Source organism: Phocoena sinus, chromosome 11 (genome assembly GCF_008692025.1).
Source record: "Phocoena sinus isolate mPhoSin1 chromosome 11, mPhoSin1.pri, whole genome shotgun sequence".
Lineage (NCBI taxonomy): Eukaryota > Metazoa > Chordata > Mammalia > Artiodactyla > Phocoenidae > Phocoena > Phocoena sinus.
The window spans coordinates 36,301,650-36,329,282 of NC_045773.1; the positions used below are offsets into that span (position 1 = coordinate 36,301,650).

At 37.6% G+C, this 27,633-nt stretch overlaps 1 protein-coding gene across 16 annotated transcripts in view; it reads left to right on the forward strand.

The window, feature by feature from the left end:
• Positions 1-27,633, forward strand: part of PBRM1 (polybromo 1) — a 101,530-nt gene that overhangs the window by 45,963 nt on the left and 27,934 nt on the right. For all 16 annotated transcript variants that reach the window (XM_032647784.1, XM_032647780.1, XM_032647773.1 and 13 more), the window contains 8 exons: positions 90-366; positions 2,839-2,944; positions 6,159-6,801; positions 10,211-10,422; positions 18,087-18,272; positions 19,167-19,324; positions 19,950-20,213; positions 26,343-26,488. In XM_032647784.1, coding sequence (XP_032503675.1) covers positions 90-366; positions 2,839-2,944; positions 6,159-6,801; positions 10,211-10,422; positions 18,087-18,272; positions 19,167-19,324; positions 19,950-20,213; positions 26,343-26,488 — 1,992 coding nt within the window. The remainder of the gene's footprint in view (positions 1-89; positions 367-2,838; positions 2,945-6,158; positions 6,802-10,210; positions 10,423-18,086; positions 18,273-19,166; positions 19,325-19,949; positions 20,214-26,342; positions 26,489-27,633) is intronic.

Here is a 27,633-nt window from a genome sequence, read left to right on the forward strand (position 1 = left end):
ATTACTTTGTTTTATTTCGTGTTCATCCTTATATCAAGAAAACTAAACCTGTTCTCATTTTCCCCCTTTTCTCCCTTCCCCCTCAACAGTAAAAAGAACATTCGAAAGCAGCGAATGAAAATCTTGTTCAATGTTGTTCTTGAAGCTCGTGAGCCAGGTTCAGGCAGAAGACTTTGTGATTTATTTATGGTTAAACCATCCAAAAAGGACTATCCTGATTATTATAAAATCATCTTGGAGCCAATGGACTTGAAAATAATTGAACATAACATCCGCAATGACAAATATGCAGGGGAAGAGGGAATGATAGAAGACATGAAGCTGATGTTCCGGAATGCCAGGCACTACAACGAGGAGGGCTCCCAGGTGAGGATGTGTGGGAATCCTGGAGTAGGTACTTTTCTTTTGATCTTGAGAGACCAGGTCTAGAGGCCTAACTTAGGTTGCCCTTCTCAGTGACTAGCTTAATATTTTGTCTTTTCTTAATTATTTAAAATGGGAGGCAGGACACTGTAAAGGTTAAAAGTTTATACCCTGTACAGTTGTCCCTCAATATCAGGGGTGGGGAGTTGGTTCCGGGACCCCTGCGGATACCAAAATCCACAAATGCTCAAGTCTCTTATATAAAATGACATAGTACAGTCAACCCTGCAAATCCCATGGATTCCACATCCATGGATCCAGAGCGTCAAGTGTAATCTGACATTTGAATTTGAATCCTGCTCTGTCAATCCCTGTGTAAGTAACTTATCTTTTCTGAGCCTCATCTGTAAAGTGGAGATAATAGCAGTACTTGCATCAGGGTTATTATAGGATTTAAATGAGATAATATTTACAGAGCATGTAGCACAGTGCCTGGTATTCAAACACTCAAATGAAAGCCAAGGACAATAAAATCTTTCATCATAATTTTATTATTACTATCCACAGTAGCTATACTTCTCTAAGGATAGTCTAGAAAATTGTATAATTATATAAATATCAGGATATTCCCAGTAATGCACCTTTGAATAATTGAGTTTGTTATGAAGCATCTTGATTTTCAGTTCTTCCTTTCATATTTTTTTCTATTTCATGTCCTTTACTTAATTTTTTTTTTTTTTTTTTTTTTTTTTTGCGGTACGTGGGCCTCTCTCACTGTTGTGGCCTCTCCCGCTGCGGAGCACAGGCTCCGGACACGCAGGCTCAGCAGCCGTGACTCACGGGCCCAGCCGCTCCGCGGCATGTGGGATCTTCCCGGACCGGGGCACCGAACCCATGTCCCCTGCATCGGCAGGCGGACTCTCAACCACTGCGCCACCAGGGAAGCCCTACTTAATTTTTTAAATTAGGTATAAGTGACGTGTTTCAAGTGTACAACATAGAGATTTGATATTTATATATTGCAAAATGATCACTGCAGTAAGTCTAGTTAACATCCATCACCATATGTAGTTATAAATTCTTTTTCTTGTGATAAGAACTTTTGAGATCTATTCTCTTAGCAACTTTCAAATATGCAATACAGTATTATTAACTATAGTTACCATACATTACATCCCTATGACTTATTTATTTTATAACTGGAAGCTTGCACCTTTTATCTCCTTCATTCGTTTTGCCCGTCCCCCACCCCCACCTCAGGCAGCCACCAATCTGTTCTCCATATCTATGAGCTTGGGGTTCTTTTTGGAGGGGGCTGTTTTTAGATTCCATATAAGTGAGATCATACAGTATTTGTCTTTCTCCATCTTAACTTATTTCACTTAGCATAATGCCCTCAATATTCATCCACGTTGTCTCAAATGGCAAGATTTCATTTTTTTAAATGGCTGAATAATATTCCTGTGTGCGTGTGACATTTTCTTTATCCATTCATCCACTGATGGATGCTTAGATTGTTTCCTTATCTTGGCTATTGTAAATAATGCTGCAGTGAACATGTATTGGGGTACATAGATCTTTTCTGAGTTTTCTTTATCTACTTTAAATCTCCCAGAAATAAAAGTACATTTTCAAATTGTTTATTTCCTTTCTTATACTATTACATTTCAATATAAAATGAAGTAGGCACTGAGGGTGCTTGTGATCAAAGAAATGGTTCTCTCTGTCATAGGAGTTTACACTGTCCTCAGTGTCATTGGCCAATGTGCCACTTGTCTGCCACTGATAAAGAAAAAAGCCACCCTTACGAGAGGTTGCCAAAGAAGAGAGGTCAGTTATTCCCTCAGCCCCTCTGCTGTGGGGCAGTCAGGGAGGAGAGCCTTTGTGGGGGGAGTGGGAGGAGGCAGCTGTGGGAGCAAAACAGTTGGATGCGTAACCTTGTCCTTGGCTCTGTGTTACACCTTTGGCCCAGTCTTCATAGAGAGAGAGCCTCAGCAGGGATTGTTGCTTTTCACAAATCAGATTCCAGGCTGTGAACGCACACTGGTATTAAATCCCTTCTAATGTTTGAGATGTTTCTCTCCAACTATCAGATGTTTTTAATTTTTAATTTCCATTGAGCTAAGTCTGGCTACCTTGAGGGTCCAGTGCAAGAGAGATTTATGAAGAAACAACACACGTAAATATATTTCAGAACTTCTGCAAAAACTTGCAATGATTCTAGTACAGTAGTTCTCAAACTTTAGCCTGCATGGGTGTACATTAGAGTCACCTGGAAAACTTTAAACAACAAACCAGTTGAGGCTGAGGCCCACCCCACGGAGGTGTGATTTTGTTGCTCTGTAGTGATCTCAGGCTTTATTTCTTTAGTTCTCAACTATCCTATGTTTTTAAAACTTCTTTATGGATGTATAGTATACTTCAGTAGAAAGCTTCTTAAAAAATAATTTTAATTATATTTGTAATTAAATATAGGTGTACAATGATGCGCACATCCTGGAGAAGTTACTCAAGGATAAAAGGAAAGAGCTGGGCCCACTGCCTGATGATGATGACATGGCTTCTCCCAAACTCAAACTGAGTAAGGCAGCCTCACACTTCATTGTTCAGTTCAGTCCATCAAGGATAAATTGCTGATTTACTGAAATAATATTTAATTAATTGAATATAATTGAACTTGCACTACAGCATGGAGTTTCTTGCTTCCTTTTAAGCACTGTCTTCCGTATTTTAAGTAAACATAAAAGCATGTGAGGAATAGAAGAATATAATGTCAAAGGTTTTGCTTTCTTGAATGCAGTGGACATTTTGTAAATGTTAAATAGTAAGAATAGATATTTTTTCTACATGTGATGCCTGGAAGAGTATAGTGGCAGATTTTATTCTATTTTATTTTTTTTGTATGTTTGTTTGCTGATTATTAGAATTAAAGATTAGTCCCAGTAGTTCCTCCTAGACAGAATTTGAGAGGTTAGAGATGTCTAGCCACTGTACTGTAAGTTAACTTGGCTGTCTTTTTTTTTTTTTTTTTTTTGCTGTTCGCGGGCCTCTCACTGTCGTGGCCTCTCCCGTTGCGGAGCACAGGCTCCGTACGCGCAGGCTCAGCGGCCATGTCTCATGGGCCCAGCCGCTCCACGGCATGTGGGATCTTCCCGGACCAGGGCACGAACCCATGTCCCCTGCATCGGCAGGCGGACTCTCAACCACTGCGCCACCAGGGAAGCCCTTGGCTGTCTTTTGAGCGTAGTCTGTGGATGGTTGTTTGGTTGAAAACTGTGAGAGAGAAGAGAGACAGCAAAAACAATTAGTACCATTGGGCTAAAGAAGAGGTTTCTGCCTTATTTAAAATATATAAGTAAAATAAATACCAAGCAAATGACAGTGGTGTTGTCAAATATTCTTTAGAGTCGTATTTGCTGAAAAGGGAAAAAACAAACAGACCCTGATTTTTTATATGAAATGACTGTAAACTGAATTTACAATAGCTTTGGGTATGATTTATTGCTAAGTGATCTTTCCTTTTTGTCATGCCATTCATTTATCTCTTCATGGAATTGTAAAAGCACACAGAAGGTTTGCAGAAACGAAAACCTTCTAATTTATAGGGATATGATGCCTTTTAAAACTAGAATTCATTATACAAGTTGAGTTAGGAAACTAATGACAGATAGATACTTTAACAATAACTATCTAAATATATATAAATACATTTTTCTTTAAGTTCAGGGAAAGGAGATTTTAACATGCAATGTTAATTTTTTCATTTCTCAATTTTATGAAAAATTCAAAACATATATAAGTTTAAAGAATAGTACAGTGAACCCCTGTATATACCTGATACTCAGCATTTATCAAGATTCTGCCATACTTATTTCCTATCTTCCCTTTTTTCCTTCTTTTTCTTTGTTCTGAATTATTTTAAGCCAAATCCAATCACGTCATTTTATTTCTACATAGTTCATTATGCATCTCTAAAATACGCAGATATTTTCTTAAATAGCCATGAAGTCATTGTCACACCTAACAAAATTAGGAGTTTCTTGGTTTCATCTAATACCTGAAAATTTTTCAGATTTTACTGATTGTCTCACAAATGTATATTTATAGTTGGTTTCTTCAAATCAGGATCTAATTAAATTCTGTATGTTACATTTGATTATTTTGTCCTTAAACTCATAGTTTAGAGGAGTCCCCCTCCTTTTTTTATCCTCATGCCATTAACTCTAGAAACCTGGTCACTTTATTGTCCAGTCCAAAGTTCTGGATTAGTTAGTTCCCTTCCTTGTGATGTCAGTTAACTTTTTCCTTTATTTCCCTTATTTCTCATAAATGGAAGTTAACTTTAAAGGCTTGATTAGATTCAGTTTCAACTTGGCAAATAAGGTCCACACATTGCATTTGATTGATAGTTCTTGTAATCTATAAATTCCCCTCCCTCTCTCTTTTTTTCCCTTGCAGTTTGTTGAAGAAATTATTTGTACTATAGTTTCCCACAGTCTAGGTTTTGCTAATTGTGTCCCTTTGCTGTAGTTTCACGTGTTCTTTTGTCCTTTTTAGTTCCTATAAATTGGTAGTCGATCAGATTTAGATTTAAATTTGATTCTCCCCTCCCTTTGACACAGAAACTGACTTGAGGTGATATAGTGTCTTCCATCAGGTGGCACATAATATCTGGTTGTTTCTTTAAATTATGTTAATAGCTATTGATGCTTAATTCATTGAAGAGCTGTTAGATAGTGATAGTTTAGTTTTATCATTCCTTGCTCATTTACCAACTGGAATACTTCTATATAAATAAACTTTGCCTCATCCAGTGTTTGGTTACCCAGTGGTATGGTTTTTTTGTTTGTTTGTGTATATTGTTTGGTTTTTGAAAGGATAAAAGCTAGATTTTTTTTCTCCTTTTATTTACCAGTTTTCAAAATAATGAAATACAAAGAAAATAATGCATTGGTTTACTAAAGTCATGCAACATCTACCCTATTGTTTGTTTGTTTTTATTTATCATTAAGAACTACTAGATTTAAACATATTGCTGAGTTTTATAACCCATTGCAATTATGGTTCTTGTTGATATTTACATTGTCCCAGACTGGCTGCTATGGTCTTTTGTCCTGACCATGGTAAGAAGTCATTGGTAGATTCTTTACTGTCTAGTGTTTCAAGCTATACCAGGCTCATCTTGTATAGACTAGGAATTAGCCATTTGCCAAAGAGCTACTAACATTAGTATTTGAAATCAGTATTCCAGAGCTATAGTCTTTATAGTCAAAATTATATAGGGGTATACTGCAACTGGGTTGGTCACTGTTTCTAGAATTTTCAGTGGACAGAGCTAAGAAATTTTGTGTGTGTGTATTTTATATTTAAAGAGAAAATACATCTTAAGTTCATACTGATACTCCCAGTTGAGATTCAAGGCCACAAGGTTTTTATTCAGTGTCCTCTGTTTTAACATCTTGATCTCTTTTTCTCCCTTGATGAAAATCTCAGTTCTCAAGGATACCATAGGAGATGGAGTTAGAGTGTCACATAGCTACTCATTTCCTTTATTCTACCTTATTCACAACTATCTCAACATAATAGTACTTACTCTCCCACCAAAAATATGAGTAGTGAAAACAGTTTTTCTAGTTCTTTCTTTGTTGATAGGGTATGTTTCACTAGAAATATACTAATTACTGTGTTTTATAAATCACTTGGAATAGTCCCTTCCTTGTGGTTATGCTACCAACTTTTTACAAATTTAGGTTCATATATTTTATTTTATCCATTTAATATAAATCTTTCTTTAGGTAGGAAGAGCGGTATTTCTCCTAAAAAATCAAAATATATGACTCCAATGCAGCAGAAACTAAATGAAGTCTATGAAGCTGTAAAGAACTATACTGATAAGAGGGGTCGCCGCCTCAGTGCCATATTTCTGAGGCTTCCCTCCAGATCTGAGCTGCCTGACTACTATTTGACCATTAAAAAACCCATGGACATGGAAAAAATTCGAAGCCACATGATGGCCAACAAATACCAAGATATAGACTCCATGGTTGAGGACTTCGTCATGATGTTTAACAATGCCTGTACATACAATGAGCCCGAGTCTTTGATCTACAAAGATGCCCTTGTCCTACACAAAGTCCTGCTTGAAACTCGGAGAGACCTAGAAGGAGATGAGGACTCTCATGTCCCAAATGTAACCTTGCTGATTCAGGAGCTTATCCATAATCTTTTTGTGTCAGTCATGAGTCATCAGGATGATGAAGGAAGATGCTACAGTGATTCCCTAGCAGAAATTCCTGCTGTGGATCCCAGCTTTCCAAACAAACCTCCTCTTACTTTTGACATAATTAGGAAGAATGTTGAAAATAATCGCTACCGGCGGCTCGATTTATTTCAAGAGCATATGTTTGAAGTATTGGAGAGGGCAAGAAGGATGAATCGGTATGTTTTCAAAACCATTTCTTTTTGAGAAGGTGTGACATTTAATGTAAAACAGAAGAAAGAATTTTGCTTTGATGTGCTATTTCAGCATAGGTACATGATTGCAGTTGATGGGGTGCTATTTTGAATTTTAATTAGCCAAAACTTATAGAGAGCAAGTATAAGTATAGTCTGTGGAGGAGAGAAGGCACACTACTAAATTGTCTAGATAGAGTAGGGCCAATGAGGGGAAGGAATGAGACAAAATTGAAGATCTGTTGAAAAACATAAACTTTTAAAATATAGCCTTTTGTAGAACATGTATTTTTAATGGATAAAATGCTTTCAATTAGAAATTGTAATATGATTTCCTTTTAAAGTTTGAGTTCAATGCAAGCATGCTTTAAATAAATTAAAATAGCTTTAAGATACTGATCTGAGGTTAGACTGATTTAAATTTGATTGTCATTTCAGATATCTAAAAGGGCTTATTTTTAATCTCAAATTCATCACTTTTAAGTTCATTCTGTAGACATTAAATGTTCTAAAAGAAGAAGAAATCAAATTTAAATTTCCATCAAACTTAAATTCCCTTCTAATTTTGATCTGTGCTGTATATTTGCCACACAACAATAGTATATACTCAGCTGTGAAAACAGTTTCAGTTCAGCAATTACAGTGTGTCTTCTATATGCTCTTGAGGTCACTTGGGGAGAATATAAAAAGTTAAAAATACAAACCTTACCTTCCTGGAGCTTATAGTCTATCATGCTGAGAGCTAGACCTTTAGTCACTGAGCATGGGGTGATTCCAGCTGAGGAATCTGTGAAGCCTGGGTTTGCTCTGGATCTTGAAAGAAAAATTAAAAGTAATGAAATGTTTGATGTTCCTGTTGAGCGCCTGCCCTTTGTAAAGCACCATGCTAAGTACTTCATGTACATAATCTCTAACCCTTATAATAGCCATTCTAGGTAGGTGATAATCTTCCTAATTTTTATATGAAGATGTACACGACAGAGAGAAATACATTGCCAAAGTCACACAACTAGTAAGTGGCTTGGCTCATCTTGTTCCCCACTGTAGAGAGCCACTGCTGAGCCAGTTACCAAGACACCAGTCATCCCTTATCACGGCCAGGGATGATAAGACTTGAGCTGTGTGCTCTAAGAGCTTGAAGTCTGACAATTGGGATAGCGCCTATGCTTAGGGAAAAATAATTCCAGGCATGAGATAACGTTTAACAACTTGATATTTAGTAAAAGATGGTGGAGTAAAGGAACTGCACTAGAGTTCTAAAAAGGCATGAGACGTCAGAGAAGAATAGGAAAATGGGTGGGATTCAGATAAGGTAAGTGGTATGAGTAAAGGTATAGGGTTAGGAAATGAATATAGTGTGTTCAAGAGACACGTGGAGTTGGGGTCAGATTGGAGAGGCCCTTGAGTGACACATTTAGTAAATGGTCCTTATTCTTCAACAGTGCAGATAGAAATAAAGAGAAATATGGAGGGACATATTGTAGTCAAAATCTGCATTCATTTATTTGTTAGTTTTCATTTATTCAACAAATGTTTATTGAGTGACTACCAGTTATGAGAATGTTCTGGATACTTGGTATATACCAGTAGACAAAACAGACGAACCCTGTTCTCATGGAGCTTAGAGTTCCATTCTTACTCACAGTTTACTTAAATAGTCCTTAAGTCTAAAGTCACTCCTCTCCTCCCTGCCCCCCTACCTTACCCCCAGTATATCTTGGGGTTAGTTCTGTGAGTCTTCCAAAATAGACTTGTCTCTTAGATTATTAGCAACTTTGTTTCTTATATAGATGACTATCAACTTTGTTTCTTGTATAGATGACATGATTATTTTAAGAATTAAGCAGATTTGTATCTCTAGGAAATGAGCTCTTTTGCTTCTAGCATTGTTGACATGGTTAGTTTTTGCTTTTGAGGCCTAGGAGGTAGAGTCCAAGGTGACTTTACAGTATTCCCCTTTTTATCCACGGTTTCACTTTCTGCAGTTTGTTACTCGAGGTCAACCAAGGTCTGAAAATATTAAATGGAAAAACCCAGAACTAAACAATTTGTAAGTTTTATAAATTACAGACTGTTCTGAGCACATGATGGAATTATGAATCTGCCCTTTCATTGTAATGTGGATTATCAAAAGTGTTTTCAGTTTTAATTTTATACTTAAAATTGTAAGCTCTTGTAAAATTAATTTCAAGCGAACAGTCTTCAGAAGTCTCTATTCAGAAAATAGGCATCAAAATAGTGCCCTAGGAGTTTTTTTCCCTTGGCCAGTTTTATTTTTATTGCTTTCCTACAAGTGTTAGCATTTCTATAACCTGAAAAGATTTTAGAATCTTTCTTGAAACATCCATTTAGGTTGTTATCGGCAGTGTTCTAGATTGCCAGTTCACCTTTGCTGATGAGAAGCATTCTGGAGGCTTCCTTCAAGTTTGATGCTCTAGTGATCCGTATCAGCAAACAGCTGACTGGGCTTGCTACACCATCCACACTAGCCTGACCAGAATGTCTCCATGACTGCTGCTAATAAGTCTTTGTCTCTGGTTACCTTTGTGCATAATTTTTTAGATCCTGATATTCTTAGTTAATAGAATTATCTTCCTTCCTCAGACCAACAGTGGATTAGAAATAGTAATAGAATTTCTTTGAGTCTAAATTCTGAAGTTCATTTTACCCAGTCCTCTCATTTTATAAATGGTGAAAGAATCTTTTAAAAGTTTTCGGTATGACACAGATAATTTTTTTTCTATCTTTCACTATGTTGCCTCTGGTGATTCCCCAGAATTATGTAGTTATTTCTGGGAAACTAACATGAACGCTGACTCTGAGACCTGTAACCATTTTACGATGCCCTTAGGACTTTGCAGTTTAGGTTCAAATATTCACGAAGTCGTACCAGCCTAAGCAACCATGATGTAGATCCAAAAAGAAGAAAATGGGCTAAATCTTTTGTTAATACCTTATACAGTGTGTTGGTCCCTTAACTAAGAGAAAGTAAAAGTTAATTCAAAGATTAGATGCAAGTAAGTCCTGCACATGGTGTGGAGCCTTAGTATAGTCCCTGACTGTGGCAACCCCCTTCTGTTGCCAAAATCAGCCAATGAACATGCTATGTTTCTCCCCAGGAAGCTGTATGAGGCCTTTCCTTTTACATGAGCTGTACAAGGAGTGAGCCTTAAGGAAAAGGAAACTGGTGAGCATGAGGCTCACCAAGGTAAAATTACACTTCAGATTCTGTTCTAACAAATTTTAAGGAGATAGCCTTATTAGAACTGCATAGAAGTTACCATTATATCAATTAATGCATTAAAGAAGCATTTCATAGAATGCTTTAACATATAAGCAGGGTGCTTAAAAGAAGCAGCTTGTGTGTCAGTGAATACTCTTAATGCTATTATAGGACAGATTCTGAAATATATGAGGATGCGGTAGAACTTCAGCAGTTTTTTATTAAAATTCGTGATGAACTCTGCAAAAATGGAGAGATCCTTCTTTCACCAGCACTCAGCTATACCACAAAACATTTACATAATGATGTGGAGAAAGAGAAAAAGGAAAAACTACCGAAAGAAATAGAGGAAGATAAACTAAAACGAGAAGAAGAAAAAAGAGGTTAGTTTCTTTCATTTTATTAAATATGAAGAAACATTATTATGATCTGTCCTAACTGGTCTTATAATTACCTGTGGAGCAGAGTCCTGTTTGTAGACTCAGGGTGTTGGCTTTTTCAAAACAGACATAGTAAGATGGGAAATGTTTTTGTCACTATCAATTTGTTCATCAGACTGGAAAAGGTTGGAAGTTATACGTGACACAGCTGTTATTCTAGTATTTCAAGAACAGAGTTAATTAATTCACAAGTGTGGAAGCTAAATACCTCTTAATACTATTGGTAGATAAAAACCTAAGGGGCACACCTGGGGCTAGAGAGCATTCTCAGCAGTGCATAAAGTTTCTGCCCCATTGTTCAACAGCATGGCTGTCCTCATATGGACTCAGCCAGGTAAGTAGATTATATTTTGTTTTTGTTTCAAATTATTTATTTATTTATTTATGGCTGTGTTGGGTCTTAGTTGCGGCATGCAGGATCTTTCGTTGCGGTGCATGGGCTTTTCTCTAGTTGGGGTACGCAGGCTCCAGAGCACGTGGGCTCTGTAGCTGCCTCATGCAAGCTTAGTTGCCCCACGGCATGTGCGATCTTAGTTCCCCGATGAGAGATCGAACCCGTGTTCCCTGCATTGGAAGGCGGATTCTTAACCACTGGACCGCCAGGGAAGTCCCCAAGTAGATGATATTTTGGTTGAACCACATAACTAGGAGGAAATTTTTATTTTAATTGTATCAACCTAAAAATGTTACTTTGAGTCATTTGCCAGAATTTAGAAATACTTGAAAGTAGGAACTTTTATTAGAAATTTAATCGTTTCTGAAAAAGTTAGAATTCACATAAATACCTAGAATATATAACTTTCCAAACATTAGATTGAGTAAAGGAATAATAACACTATTGTTAACTTTATAACATTTATGGAAGTATATATGTGACACAACTAGCACAAAGGAATGGAGCCGTATTGGAGCAAAGTTGCAATATTGAATGAAACTAAATCACTGTTAACCTGAAATAGATGGTGACAAGTTAAAGATGCATATTGTAATACCAGTAATAACAAAGAGAAAAAGTCAATACAGGAATTAAAATGATATGCCAGAAATACTTGCTTAACACAAAAGAGGGCAGTAAAGGAGGAAAAAAGGAACAAAAAAATAAGACAAAAAAAATAGCAAAATGGCAGACTTGAATTCAGTCATATCAGTAATTACATACTGTGAATAGACTAAACACTCCATTCAAAATGCATTGGTTATCAGACTGAATTTAAAAAGTAATATCCAACTGTATACTGTCTATAAGAGATTCATTTAGATTTGGACACAAATAGGTTGAAAAGAAAATGAAGGGAAAAGATATACCATGCAAATAGTAACCATAGTGAGTTGGAGTGACTATATTAATCAGACAAATAGACTTTAAGAAATATTACTAGAGTTGAAGGGGGACATTTTATAATGTTAAAAGGGTCAAGAACGTATAATACTTATAAATGTGTATGCATCTGACAGTGGAGCCCCAAAATACATGAAGCAAAAACTGACAGAATTGAAGAGAAATAGTTAACAGTTATAGTCTCAATACACCTTTCTCAGCAAATGACAGACTAACTAGACCAAAAATTGGCAAAAGTATGACTTAAATAAGATTGCTATAGACTGAATGTTGTGTCTCCCACCAAAATTTGTATGTTGTAGCCTCCAGTATGTTGGTATTTGGAGATGGGGCCTTTAGGATGTAATTAGGTTTGGATGCAGTCATGGGAGTGGAGCCACTACAGTGGAATTGGTGCCGTTGTAAGGGGATGAAGAGTGAGAAGACAACTGTTTATGAACCAGGAAGTGGACCCTCACCAGACACCAAATCTGCCTCCAGAACTGTGAGAAATGGATGTTTATTGTTTAAGCCACCCCATTTATGGTTGGTGTTCTTACGGCAACCTGAGCTCTAGGACAAGGACTGTCAACCAGCTTGACTTGACGGACGTGTAAAACACAATACCCAATGACTGCAGAATACACATTCTTTTAGAGTGTACATGGAACATTGTCTAGAATGGACCATGTGCTGGGTCATAAAAGTTTAAAAAATTTTAAAGGATTGAAATCATACCAAGTTCTTTTTTTTTTTTTTTTTTTTTTTTTGGGTGTGTTGGGTCTTGTTGCGTGTGGGCTTTCTCTAGTTGTGGCAAGCGGGGGCTACTCTTTGTGGCTGTGCATGGGCTTCTCATTGCAGTGGCTTTTCTTGTTGCAGAGCACGGGCTTTAGGTGTGCGGCCTTCAGTAGTTGTGGCACGTGGGCTCAATAGCTGTGGCTTGCAGGCTCTAGAGTGCAGGCTCAGTAGCTGTGGCACACGGGCTTAGTTGCTCCGCAGCATGTGGGATCTTCCCAGACCAGGGCTCGAACCCGTGTCCCCTGCATTGGCAGGCAGATTCTCCACCACTGTGCCACCAGGAAAGTCCCAGGTTTTTAATTTTGAGACAGAAGATTCTTCTCTTGAGAAATGGACCAGGCAGTGGGGATCTAAAGATAACATCTGGTCCTCAGTGAAATCCATCCAGCTCTATGTATGCATGGAGAGCTTCCAGTCAGCTTTTTAAAGCGTTTTACTTTTGTTTCTTTTTTTTTTTTCTTGGCTGCACCACACAGCATGTGGGATCTTAGTTCCCAGACCAGGGTCAGACCCACGCCCCCTGCACTGGAAGCACAGCATCTTAATCACTGGACCGCCAGGGAAGTCCCTAAAGTGTTTTACTTTTTTTTTTTTTGCAGTACGCGGGCCTCTCACTGTTGTGGCCTCTCCCATTGCGGAGCACAGGCTCCGGACGTGCAGGCTCAGTGGCCTTGGCTCACGGGCCCAGCCACTCTGCGGCACGTGGGATCTTCCCGGACCCGGGCACGAACCCGTGTCCCCTGCATCGGCAGGCAGACTCCTAACCACAGCGCCACCAGGGAAGCCCAAGTGTTTTACTTTTAAATAGAAGCAGATATTTATTTAAATGGGACCAAATATTTAAGGGAAAACTCTCTAAGATGTTAAAATAGAGAGCAAAACAAAAAAATGGAACTTGGAGGAAACAAAAAAATTGAAGGTAGCAGGAGAAAATTTTTTTTAAAAACCAACTAACTGGACCTTCAGAGAGATGACAAGCTACTGTATCCATAAAACAAGAACAGAAAGCCATAAAAAGTGAACATTTGCAGAACAGAAAATTTCTTGGAAATTAAAAATATGGCAAACCCACAGAGTTAAAGAAAATATTCACAAATCATTATATCTGATAACGGTCTAGTATCCAGAATATGCAAAGGACTCCTACAGTTCAACAACAACCAAACAACACAATTCAAAAGTGGGCAAAAGATTTGAATAGATATATCCTCAAAGAAATTATAGAAATGGCCATAAACACATGAAAATTAATGTTCAACGTCATTAGGGGAATGAAAATGAAAATTACTGTGAGATACCACTTCACACCCTTTAGGATAATTGTTATGGAAAAAAAAAGATACAAGTGTTGGTGAACATGTGGAGAAATTGGAACCCTCATAAATTGCTGGTGGAAATGTAAAGTGGTGCAGCCACTATGGAAAAGTTTGGCAATTTGTTTAAAAACTAAACATTTCATTACTATATGATCAATAAGTTCTGCTCCTAGGTATGTATCCAAAAGAACTGAAACCAGGGACTCAAGCAGATACTTGTATACCAATGTTCATAGCAGCATTATTCATAATAGTCAAAAGACAGAAACAACCCAATATCCATCACAGATGAATGGATAAACAAAATGCAGTATTTACATACAGTGGAATATTATTCAGCCATAAAAAGTAAAGAAGTTCTAACACATACTATAAGGTGGATGAACCTTGAAAATATTATGCTATCTGAAATAAGGCAGGCACAAAAGGACAGATGCTGTGTGATTTCACTTATATGAGGTACCTAGAATACCAAATTCATGGAGAGACAAAGTAGATTAAAGGTTACCAGGCTGTGGGGAAGAAAGATAAGGAGTTATTATTTAATGGTTACAGAGTTTCTGTTTGGATTAAAGAAAAAGTTTTGGAAATAGTGGTTATGGTTACACAACATTGTGAGTATAATTAATGCCACTGAATTATACACTTAAAAATCGTCCAGAGCTTCCCTGATGGCGCAATGGTTAAGAATCCGCCTGCCAGTGCAGGGGACACGGGTTTGAGCCCTGGTCAGTGAAGATCCCACATGCCGCAGAGCAACTAAGCCCGTGTGCCACAACTACTGAGCCTGTGCTTTAGAGCCCGCGAGCCACAACTACTGAAGCCCAACGTGCCTAGAGCCCGTGCTCCACAACAAGAGAAGCCACCACAATAAGAAGCCCGCGCACCGCAACGAAGAGTAGCCCCTGCTCGCTGCAACTAGAGAAAGCCCACGTGCAGCAACAAAGACCCCACGCAGCCAAAAATAAATAAATTTATTTTTAAAAAATTGTCGAAAAATGGTGAATTTTATGTGATATATATCTTACCACAATTTTTAAAAATTAATGTAGTATACCAAAAACCATTGAATTTTGCACTTTTAAAAAAATTAATTTTTGGCTGTGTTGGGTCTTTGTTGCTGCACGTGGGCTTTCTCTGATTGCGGCGAGCGGGGGCTACTCTTCGTTGTGGTGTGCGGGCTTCTCATCGTGGGGGATTCTGTTTGTTGTGGAGCATGGGCTCTAGGCACACAGGCTTCATTAGTTGTGGCACATGGGCTCAGTAGTTGCGGCACATGGGCTTATTTGCTCCGTGGCATGTGGGATCTTCCCGGATCAGGGATTGAACCTGTGTACCCTGCATCAGCAGGCAGACCCTCACCACTGAGCCACCAGAGAAGCCCGAACTGTGCACTTTAAATAGATGAATTGTATGGTGTATTAATTATATCTCAAGCTTTTTAAAAAAAATGATAGTAGAGTGGGGTTGGGGGATAAGATTAATGTTGTTTAACAGAACAAACTTGCAAAGAGTAGTAAATAAGCTATAGAGATCTAATGCAGAGTACGTAGATATAGACAACAATATTGTCCTATAGTTATGTAGTGTGGTAAACTGCTGCAGTGGCAACAGTATATAAATAGATCAAAGTAACATGTTGTACACCTTAAATTTACACCATGTGGGACTTCCCTGGTGGTCCAGTGGGTAAGACTCCGCACCGCCAGTGCAGGGGGCCCGGGTTCGATACCTGGTCAGGGAACTAGATCCTGCATGCATGCCACAACTAAGAAGTCCACATGCCGCAATGAAGATCCATGTGCCTCAACTAAGACCCGGCACAACCTGCCTAAATAAATAAATAAATAAATAAATAAATAAATAAATAAATTTACACAATGTTATATATCAAATTTATTCACTTAAAAAATTGTTTTAAAGATAGCAGAAGGGAAACAGAGAAGGATTAGAAGATAAAGTTGAAGAAATCTCCGAGAAAATAGAACAACAAATAAACAAAGAAAAAGATATCTAAAAGATCAGCTCAGGTGGCCTAGAATCCACATAACTGCAGAACACAGTTCTGCTAGGCTTTCTTCCACTATATAACAAGGATCCCTTTCCTCCACTTTCTAATAACTTTTTCTTCTGAGCCTTCAATGCCAAGTCTTTAATATCCATTTCTCTACTAACAGTGTATTCAAGGCAACCTAGGCTTTTTCTGTCATGTTCCTCAAAATTCTTCCAGTCTCTGCTTATTATTCAGTTCCAGAGTCACTTTCATATTTTTTCAGGTACTTGTTACTGTAACAACCCCTGTACTGGCTACCAAAATCTAATCTAAATACCATCAACTCGAAAGTCCCAAATCTCATTATTTAAATCGTCTAAACTAGGTGTATGGCTGAGGCTCTGGGTATGGTCCATCCTGAGACACAATTTCTCTTCATCTGTGAACTTGTGAAAGTGAAAAAACAAGTTCTCTGCTCCTACAGTATAGTGATGGAACATGCATAGGATAATAGGGACATTCCCCTTCAAAAAGGGAGAAATGGAAAAAAAAAAAGAGTCATCAATTCCAAGCAGTTTCAAGATCTGGGCAGGCAGACTGCATTAGGCTTCAGGACATGGAATTAGTTCTGTGTGGCTCCACACTTTGCCCTCTGAATCATCTTTTTTCATGAAAGGTAACACATATTTGCAGCTGAGTTTTATCAGCCTGTTTCCTGTCTCTGGAATTTGGGAGGTTTAACAGCCTTCTTTTTTTTTGTACTCTTTCTCCGTTTCAGGCCTGTTGACAGTGTTCCTGCTGGTATAAAATTCTCAAGGACCTTGTGAATATGCTTCCTATGTCACAGGGATTCATTTGATTAATCAACTGCTAGATAACATTTTCCACCAAAAATGGCAAAACTTAAAAAAAATTATAATACCAGTATTGGAGAGGGAATGGAGAAACAGACCCCACCCCCCTTGTAGCCAAAGAGTGAAGGACTTAAGTTGGTATAGACTTTTGGGGGTCAGTTTGGAATATGCATTTTAAAAACGTTTAACATGCTTATTTCCAGCTCTTCCATTTATGGAAAATTATCCTAAGGAAGTAATCAAAGAAGTGGCCAAAGCTTTTTCCTGAAAAAAACCTACGGTGTTTGCAAATAATGGCTTATATGGGAGCCATTAAAAAGTTTTGGGGCTTTCCTGGTGGCGCAGTGGTTGAGAGTCCGCCTGCCGATGCAGGGGACGTGGGTTTGTGCCCTGGTCCGGGAAGATCCCACATGCCGCAGAGCGGCTGGGCCCGTGAGCCATGGCCGCTGAGCCTGCGCGTCCGGAGCCTGTGCTCCACAACGGGAGAGGCCACAACAGTGAGAGGCCTGCGTACCGCAAAAAAAAAAAAAAAAAGTTTTGTTTAGGGACTTCCCTGGTCCAGGTCCAGTGGCTAAGACTCTGCACTCCGAATGCTGGGAGCCTGGGTTCAATCCCTAGTCAGAGGACTAGATCCCACATGCCGCAACTAACAGTTGGCATGCCGCAACTAAAAGATCCCACATGCTGCAACTAAAAAGATGCCCCAACTAACGGTTCTGTGCGCTGCAACTAAAGGATCCCACATGCTGCAACTTTTGCCGCAACTAAAGATCCCGCGTGCCGCAACTAAGACCCAACACAGCCAAATAAATAAATATTTTTTTAAAGTTTTGTTTAACAAAAATAAAAATCTTGTTGAAAAGCATTTAATCTCAAGGGAAATGTTCATGATATATTAAGTGTATGCATATATAGTTTATAGTATATTGTATGAAATACATATCCCATATCTCCTCAATTCTAAGATTCCATTATCCTAGGATTACATGATTATCTCTAGGATTACATGATTTACAAGTGACCTGTTTTCTTCTTTATATGTTTGTGTATCATCCAGAATGACTCTAGTGAGCATATATTATTAAGGTGATTATTTTTATTCTGTAGATGCTTTATTTATGTATTTATTTAAATTAATGGCAGTTGGCTGTAATTCAAAAAGACAGTTTTGAATAGAGGCTATCGGGAATGTGGATGTCATACTATTTGTCCTGAATCCTGCCTTTGAGTATCTAGAAAAGAAGTAAATGTATTAGTATGTGTTGTTTGAATCCTGCATCTGTTCCAACATCCCTTTCATGAGAACATTTTTCTCTTTCTTACCGAAGAAGCTGAAAAGAGTGAAGATTCCTCTGGAGCTGCAGGCCTCTCAGGCTTACATCGCACATACAGCCAGGACTGCAGCTTTAAGAACAGTATGTACCATGTTGGAGATTATGTCTATGTGGAGCCTGCAGAGGCCAATCTACAACCACATATAGTCTGTATTGAGAGACTGTGGGAAGATTCTGCTGGTAAGTTCATTTTAATTTGGAGGGCAGATTGGTGAGATGTGACTATTGTACTCCTCCTTGGTTCCCAGGGAAGGAAATTGTAACTCAGACATTTTATGTGTTCCAACAATAGTTCTACACTGTCAGTAAATGCAGTTAAGTACCCACTATATGAGAAACATAGGATCAAGCACTGTTGGGCAGTGGCACAGGTGAGTTGAAAGAAATACAACTTTCTGAAGTCTAGCTGAGATTCATTCATTCAACTGATATTTATTAAAAACATACCATGAGCCAAACTCTGTAGGATGGCAGAGATTCAGAAGAACAAAAGGCCTGTGTTTTGTCCCTGGCAAAACCACTCTGGCAAAAATCACAAATAAAGAAGAAATTGTTACATGTGCCTTAGCTTAGAATTTGATTTCAAAAAGGCTTCCTAGAGCAATCGCCTTTAACTTGAGACATAGAGAATGAATAGGAGTTAATGAAACCAAAAGCAAGCAGAAGTGTGATCCAGGCAATCCAGTTCTTTCAGCTGTTCATCATGTAAAATACCTTTGTATTCCGTCAGCCAAGAGCTAAATATGTCTTTTAGTATATCTTACATCCTTATAAAAGCACACAGCTTTATGTGTGTCCTGACCCAGCAGAGTAGAGTAGGTCTCATCACCTTCCTTATTCTATTTATTATACATCTTTTAATAGGAGGGGGAAAGTAGCATTTTTTAGGCCTCATTACATTTCATTATTTTAAAGTATTGTTTCTTCTAAGATAATTGTATTAAGGAACCGTGGCCTAAAAGCACCTTGCTAGGTTTAGGCCATGGCAGAATGGATGGAGTATTTGTTCATTTTACAAAGAATATGTTATTTTTGTTAATGGTAATTCTCTTTCTTTCTCTCTCTGTTTTTGAGGTGAAAAATGGTTGTATGGCTGTTGGTTTTATCGGCCAAATGAAACATTCCATTTGGCTACACGAAAATTTCTAGAAAAAGAAGTTTTTAAGAGTGACTATTACAATAAAGTTCCTGTTAGTAAAATTCTAGGAAAATGTGTGGTCATGTTTGTTAAGGTAAGAAACTCATTAGTCCCAAAACAATAAATTATTCCATGGGAATAAAATTCACAAACACAAAAAATTGATCTTTACAAAATTGATAGCTCTGTTTTAAACTGTGGAATTTTTTTAAAGCTGTGTTTCTAGCTTCTGTAAAGATTTGGGGAGAAACTAACCTGAACATGATGGTGAAAGACCATTTGCTGCCTACACTATATAGCTATATGCAGTTAGCTTAAATTTTTTTATATCGGCAGACAAATTTTTAAGGGTGACATTTTCTGAAGGATCATTATTAATTGTTAGTGTGGTTTTAGGTAATAAGGTGCACTTTCTTTTTGTCTATGTAATATAGGCACATGCCCGTAGCTTTAAGGAATATAATAGCTGTATGAAATATTAATATACTGTCAGAGGAGCAGTTGGTAAGCTAAATAAGCTAAACAGTATGTGGTGAGTAAGGCCATTGAGTATAAGGAAGTACTCCTAGATCTCTAGCCATTTACCATTTGTTGTTCACTGTCAAAAAGTCTTAATACTTTAGCTTTTATTTCTTTGCTTGTTTGGTGATTTTATTTGTTTTTTAGTTGATTGGTTTTCAGAAAATTCACCTAATTGATTTTATTCTTATATCCACCAGGAATACTTTAAATTATGCCCAGAAAACTTTCGAGATGAGGATGTTTTTGTCTGTGAATCACGGTATTCTGCCAAAACCAAATCTTTTAAGAAAATTAAACTATGGACCATGCCCATCAGCTCAGTTAGATTTGTCCCTCGAGATGTGCCCTTGCCTGTGGTCCGAGTGGCCTCTGTATTTGCAAATGCGGATAAAGGGGATGATGAGAAGAACACAGACAACTCAGAGGACAGTCGAACTGAAGACAGTTTTAACTTGGAAAAGGTATGTAGATAATAGCCACATAGAAAAGAATTTTACATTTCAGAATACCTAGTCTCAAAAATAAATGAATAAAGTACTCAAATTCAGAATTAGAAAAAGAGCAACAATATAAAACCTTAGCCTAGGGACTTCCCTGGTAGCGCAGTGGTTGAGAATCCGCCTGCCATTGCAGGGGACGTGGGTTCGATCCCTGGTCCGGGAAGATCCCACATGTCACAGAGCAGCTAAGCCTATGCGCCACAACTACTGAGCCTATGTGCCACAGCTACTGAAGCCTGCATGCCTAGAGCCTGTGCTCCACAACGAAGAGTAGCCCCTGCTCACCGCAACTAAAGCCCGCATGCAGCAACAAAGACCCAACGCAGCCAAAAGTAAATAAAAAACAAAACAAAAACAGCCTAATAGAAGGAACTCTAAAAGAAAGAAAGAAATTAATACTTAAAAAACAGAGCAGCAGGACTTCCTTGGTGGCACAGTGGTTAAGATTCTGCCTGCCAATGCAGGGGACACGGGTTTGAGCCCTGGTCCGGGAAGATCCCACGTGCCACAGAGCAACTAAGCCCGTGCACCGCAACTACTGAGCCTGTGCTCTAGATCCCGCAAGCCACAACTACTGAGCCTGTGTGCCACAACTACTGAGGCCCACACGCCTAGAACCCGTGCTCCGCAACAGGAGAAGCCACTGCAGTGAGAAGCATGCACACTGCAACGAAGAGTAGCCCCCACTCACTGCAACTAGAGAAAGCCCACGTGCAGCAACGAAGACCCAACACAGCCATAAATAAATAAATAAATAGAGCAGCAGAATTAAAAAGGAGACTTCAAAAAAAAAATTTTAAAAAAAGACTTCGACAAGTTCAATGAGATAAACTACCAAGTATCCTAATAAAGGAAAAAGAAGGGAATTAAGCTTAATATACAAAATATAGAGGAAATTTAAAGACTTGTACATTTCTGTTAATAAGTTTGAAAACCTGAATGAGGGAATTCCCTGGCAGTCCAGTGGTTAGGACTCCATGCTTTCACTGCCAAGGGCCTGGGTTAGATCCCTGGTCAGGGAACTAAGATCCCACAAGCCGCATGGTGTGGCCAAAAAATAAATAAAATAAAACCAAAAAATAATAATAATTTTAAAAACCTGAATGAAGTGAATAATTTTCTAGGGTAATACCAGTTAGTAAAGTGTAATCAAGAAGAGATAACACATGTAAGTGGACAACAACGTGAAGGAATTTTTTTAATGTCAAAGAGCTCACTTCAAAGACTACTCAGGCCAGATAATTCCATAGGTAAATTCTTTTAACTCTTTAAATTATTGAAGGACTTCCCTGGCGGTCCAGTGGTTAAGACTTTGCGCTTCTACTGCAGGGGGCATGGTTTGATCCCTGGTTGGGGAACTAAGATCCCACATGCCGTGTGGGTCGGCCAAAAGAAAAAAAAAAATATTGCAGAGCATGGAGAGCAAAGAAAACTTCCCAGTTTGTTTTACCAAGCCGGAATAATCTTGATTCCAAAGTCTGACAAAGTAAAAACAGAAAACTGCAGTTCTGTCTCACTTTATGAGTATTGATACAAAAAAATACTTGGGAAAAAAGTATTGTTACAAGTGAAATCAAGTTAGTTGTTTGAGAACAACATGACCAAGTAGGCGGGATTTCATTCTAGGAATGCAAGGATTGTTCAAAATTAGGAAAATTCAGTAATACCTGTCATTATAATGAGTAGATAAAAGGAGAAATTATCTGATAAGGTATAGTACCAATCTTGATTGAAGTCTTCAGATGGATATTTCCTCAAAGTGATTTTTAAAAATTGTCTTCGTATCTGAAGCCTAGAGTAAAAGAAATTCCTTTTAAAGTTATACACGTGACAGAGGTGCTTTCTGTACCATTATCTGTATTTTTCTGAGAGTAGCCAATGTAGTGAGACAAACAAAACTATTGACAATAAGAGGCAAAATTATTTTTTTGCAGATAATGGGGAGAAATTAACTGAAAAGTTTTTGAAAACAATTCAACAAGTAGAAATTTCAAAATCTATATACAAGTCATTAGCTTTCTTACATAAACAGAACAATAATTCATAAGACTTTTGAAAGTAAAATGAAAATGTTGAATACACTTTAACAACTGTTAGAAAAATCATATGGAAGAAAATATCCAATTCATATGAACAAAATACATATATTAAGAAATTATCTTAAAAGGAGTATATGGAACCTATGGGAAGAAAGATAGTCTACTGCAGGACATTAAAGACTTGAATAAGTTGTTTTGGAACTTGACAAAATTATTCTAGCATCCTTTTTTTTTTTTTTTTAATTCTAACATTCTTAGGAAAGGATAAATACATGACAGTCACCAGAAAAAGAAAAACTGAAAGAGTAGTCAAGAGTGCTTTACCCTGCCAAATAGTATTACATTTTACAAAAATACATTTAAAAAAATATTAAGATATTAGCTCAGGGTTGGTCAGTGGAGGGAATAGGCTTTTCACAATTAAATCCAGAATATAAAGATATTCATTAATTTTAGTTTATATATATATATAAAATTTTTTTTTAAGTAGTTTATTTTTTGGCTGTGTCGGGTCTTTGTTGCTGCACGCAGGCTTTCTCTCTAGTTGCGGCAAGCGGGGGCTACCCTTTGTGGTGCACAGGCTTCTCGTTGTGGTGGCTTCTCTTGTTAAAGAGCACAGGCTCTAGGCATGTGGGCTTCAGTAGTTGGCACACGGGCTCAGTAGTTGTGGCTTGTGGGCTCTAGAGCACAGGCTCAGTAGTTGTGGTGCATGGGTTTAGTTGCTCTCCGGCATGTGGGATCTTCCTGGACCAGGGATTGAACCCGTGTCCCCTGCATTGGCAGGCAGGTTCTTAACCACTGCGCCACCAGGGAAGTCTCTAGTTTTATATATTTTAACTTTTATTTTGAAGTGATTTTAGACTTAACAAATGTGCCAGGTGCTTAACAAAGAGAGTACAGAGACATTCCTTATACTCTTCATTCAGCTTCTGCTAATGTTAACACCTTGTAAAGCATGGTACGAGGATCTAAACCAGAAAATTAACCTTAATACTATTTACTAATCTAGAGACTTGATTCATACTTTACCTTTTGTCCCACAATCGCCTTTTTTTCCTTCTAGTTTTATTGAGATATAATTGATATATAGCACTGTATAAGTTTAAGGTGTACAGCATAATGATTTGACTTACATATATCATGAAATGATTACCACAGTAAGTTTGGTAAACATCCATCATCTCAATATAGATACAACATTAAAGAAATAGAAAAAAAAATTTTTTTTCCTTGTGTTGAGTACTATTAGAATTTACTCTCTTAACATCTTTCATATATAACGTACAGCAGTGTTAATTATATTTATCATGTTGTACATTACATCCTTAATACTTATTTATCTTATAACTGGAAGTTTGTACTTTTTGACCACCTTCATCCAATCCCCCTCTCCCCCTATCCCCTGCCTCTGGTAAGCACAAATCTGATCTCATTTTCTGAGTTTGTGTTTTTGAAGTATAATTGACCTACAATACTATGTTATTTCCTGGTGTACAACATATGATTCAGTATTTCTGTACGTTTCAAAATGATCACCATGGTAAGTCTAGTCATCATTTGTCACCATACAAAGATGTTATGTAATTATTCCCCACACTGTACATTTCATACCTGTGATTCATTTATTTTATAACTGAAAGTTTGTATAAAGGTAGTATTTCAGATCAGCAAGAGAGGGTGGAATCAAATGATACTGGAAAAACTGGTAGCCATTTGAAAAAAGAAGAAAAAAAAACCCACCTGAACTCTACCTCATTTCATATTCCAAAATAAGATATAAACATTAAAAAAGAAACATAAGTTGCTGACATAAGTACATTTACTATTATTTACCTGTAATCTTTTATTCATTTATAAGCTTGGAATGGATCCTTTTATATACATGATATAAAACCCAGTAGCCATAAAAGAAAAAAGAAAGATCATTTTCTTGATACAATTGACAATATCAATTAGTTTAATGAAACAGTCTAAGGACTGCTGTTTCTAATGTACAAAGAGCTCTTTGAAGTCTAGGGAAAAAATAATACTGGAAAAATGGGCAAAGGACCAAATAGATCATTTATAGAAGGTCATTCAAAAATGTAAGAAAACGTATTAATCTAATAGCTTTTAAAATGCCCAGCAAATTGACAAGAGGTCTGAAGCCTGATAATACATGCAGCCTGGTGTCGGTGTGGGGTAACACACTCTCATCTCCCATCAGTGGCATTCCCTTTGGCCCTGCTGTTTGATGGCAGGGAATGTATTCCAACATAGTACTCAACTAGGTATGCCAAAGGGTGACGTAAGTGTTGTTTGTAAAAGCAAAACCCTAGGCCAAACCCAAATGCCTGTGAATGGGAATTAAGTTGTTATACATCCATTCATATAATGCAAACTGTGCAGCCAGCAAAAGGAATTAACAGGTTGCAGAATGGGCTGTGGTTCCATCATTACTCAAAAAAATCAAAATGTATGTTTACATATATGTTTGTGTAAATAACATGGAAAACTATAAACTGAACTGGATGATTATCTCTAGGGTTAGATCACAGAAGACTTGTTTTTTAAATTTTACATACTCTAATGCTTGAATTATTTCCAACAAATATACTTTTTATATAAAGGAGAAAAATAAAGTTTTTAAATTGTTAATGTAAAAACTGGAAAAACTGAATTTTTAGTATCCTAGAAAAAATATCCATTTTAGTGTCCTTACAGTGTTTTTAAGAGAAAAGGAGCTTGGGAAAAAACATGTTATTTTTTACATTTTACCAGTATGTCTGGGAATCATAGAGACATTAATTTTAAAAGAAGAAATGTCAGTGGAAGTCAGTGTGGGAATTAAATTTGTTATTATTGTCATTAGAATTCATAAGTCCCCAGTGTCCTCTCTATGTATGAGTTACTTTTCTTAGTCTCATATATTTATTTTAATATTGCATATGGCCAAAACATGTCATGCTAAGAAATTTTTAGATGAATAACTAGAACAGAACCCATTCCTGAAATAAAAATGTATTCTTAATCTCAGGGCTTTCTTTTTCATAGCTTCCATTCCTTCAGGTGCTTCTCACCCAGCATATATGTGGGACCTCTCTCATTCTTAAGGATTTTCCAGGAAGTCCATTTCAGTACCACATTTGAAATCATAAAGATCAAAACATTAAATTATTTTGGACAGTCTAAAGGAGATTTTTTTTCCCCTTAAGTTTGAAGTTTCAGATATTCTCTGGGAGATGCAGTAAAAATTTGGGGGGTGTTCTGCCATTTCCTCAGCTTTTATGTGTTTTAGAGCTTTTATATTTAAAACACCTAGTGCTGTGCTCAGTATCTGCTAGGTTCTCAGTAAATTATGTTTCTTATTTTCATAGTCAGAATTATCTTTTATTTTTCTTCTGAGTCAGGCATTATTCTGTGTACGTAACATGAATTGTGTCATTTAAGCTTCCTAACAGCCCCACCTGATGGGCACAATATCTTCATTTTACAGATGATGAACCTAAGGCATAAGAGGTCAAGTAATTTACCCATGTCACAGCAGCCAGTAGGTGACAGACCCTGTAATTTATTCAAAAACAGTATGTGTGTTTGTGTCACAGAGGCTATGCTGTTCCTTTCCATGTTGGAATAAATCAAAATGATAAAATTTTTAAATCAGTTGTTAATGTGAAGAAATGCGGTGAAGAGGAAGCTTGTGTAGAATTTGCTCCTTATCTTTTTAACAGTTGCGTGAGGCTGTTTTCTGTATGCTGATAAGTCTTCTCCATTGCTTTTTTTTCCTAAAGTCTGTGAGAATGGGGGAAGAAAGGAGAGGGGAATAAAACGGTCTTGGAGTAACATTATTTTATGAAAATTAACTGGAAATTTAAAATAGATACAGTATTTGATAAGACTTAGTTTGATTTCAGTAACCTATTCCTTTGGTTTCCTATCTTTATCAGAGCTTCTGTTTATGGTTATTTTTTCTTTTAAGTTAAAATGAAGGAAATCTGCTTTCCCTTCTTACCTTCTCTGCCAACTCCTTGATTGTCAGCAGCCTGTCTTCAACCAGTTTCCTTTACCACAGGAGAAAGAAGATGTCCCTGTGGAAATGTCTAACGGTGAACCAGGTTGCCACTACTTTGAGCAGCTCCGTTATAATGACATGTGGCTGAAGGTTGGCGACTGTGTCTTCATCAAGTCCCATGGCCTGGTGCGCCCTCGTGTGGGCAGGTGAGCGTTTTTGAGGTAGAGAAGACGAGGTTTGGTTTGAGAGGTTCGGAGCCAGTAGAAATTCATCACTGTTTAGAATGAAGGCTAAAGTCACTCTCTTGGCAACTTTTCCAACTTCCTCTCACACCACACTCTCCCTGCTTACGCCTCTAGCCACACTTCCTTCTTTAAATTGCTTCCTTGAATCCCTTTTTTTTTTTTTTTGGCTTTTTCTTCTCCTACCATTTACTGAACTCTCAACCCAGAAATCTCCCTGCCAGCTTCATATGGTGAACTCCTTTAGCTTAAATTTGAAATGGCTCTTCCTTAAGGAAGCCTTCCCTGTCTCCTCCAGACTAGGTTAGGTCTCCCTATTACACATTCTCAGAGCACCGTGTGTTTCCTTCTTCTCAGAGCACATATCATTTATATTATCAGGCTTCCATACCAGACTGCAAATGCCCTGAGAGTTAGAGACCCTCTCTTTTTGAGCAAAAAAGTGATAATATACCTTTATATCCCCTGCTCCAAGCATAGTGCGTGAGGCTCAGATATTTGATGAACAAGTAAATGGGTGGATGGCATAGAATAGCATTAAAGGAGTCAGGGCGCAGGGCTGGGCAGTAGAGGATAGTAGTTAAGGAAAGTAGTTGGTTGCAAGAGATCTTGGTTTAAGTCCCAGCCCTGCTAGTTTAATGTCCATAGGCAAATGACTTAACTCTCTGAGCTTGTCTCCTCATTGTATTTGTTCATCATTCAGTAATTGTTTATTACACACCTACTATTTGCCAGGCTCTGTACATACATTAGTGAATAAAACAAACAAGTATCCTTAGTCCCGCGGATCTTTTTTCTAGTGGGAAGACAAACTATAAACATCATGAATAAGTAAAGTGTATAGTGCATTACATTATGATATGTGCTGTGGGAAAAAATAGAGCTGGGTATGGGGAATCAGGAGTGCCATAGTCAAAGTTAGGGTGTTCAAAACTTTAAATAGGATGGTATGTAAAGCCTCACTGAGGGCTGACAGTTGAGCCAACACTTGAAGAAACCAAGGAAGTGAGTAATGTGAATATCCAGGGAGAAAGCTTTCCAGGGACAGAGAACAGCCTGTGTAAAGACCGGAAGAGAGACATTCCTGGCCTATTCAAATCATCAGAGTT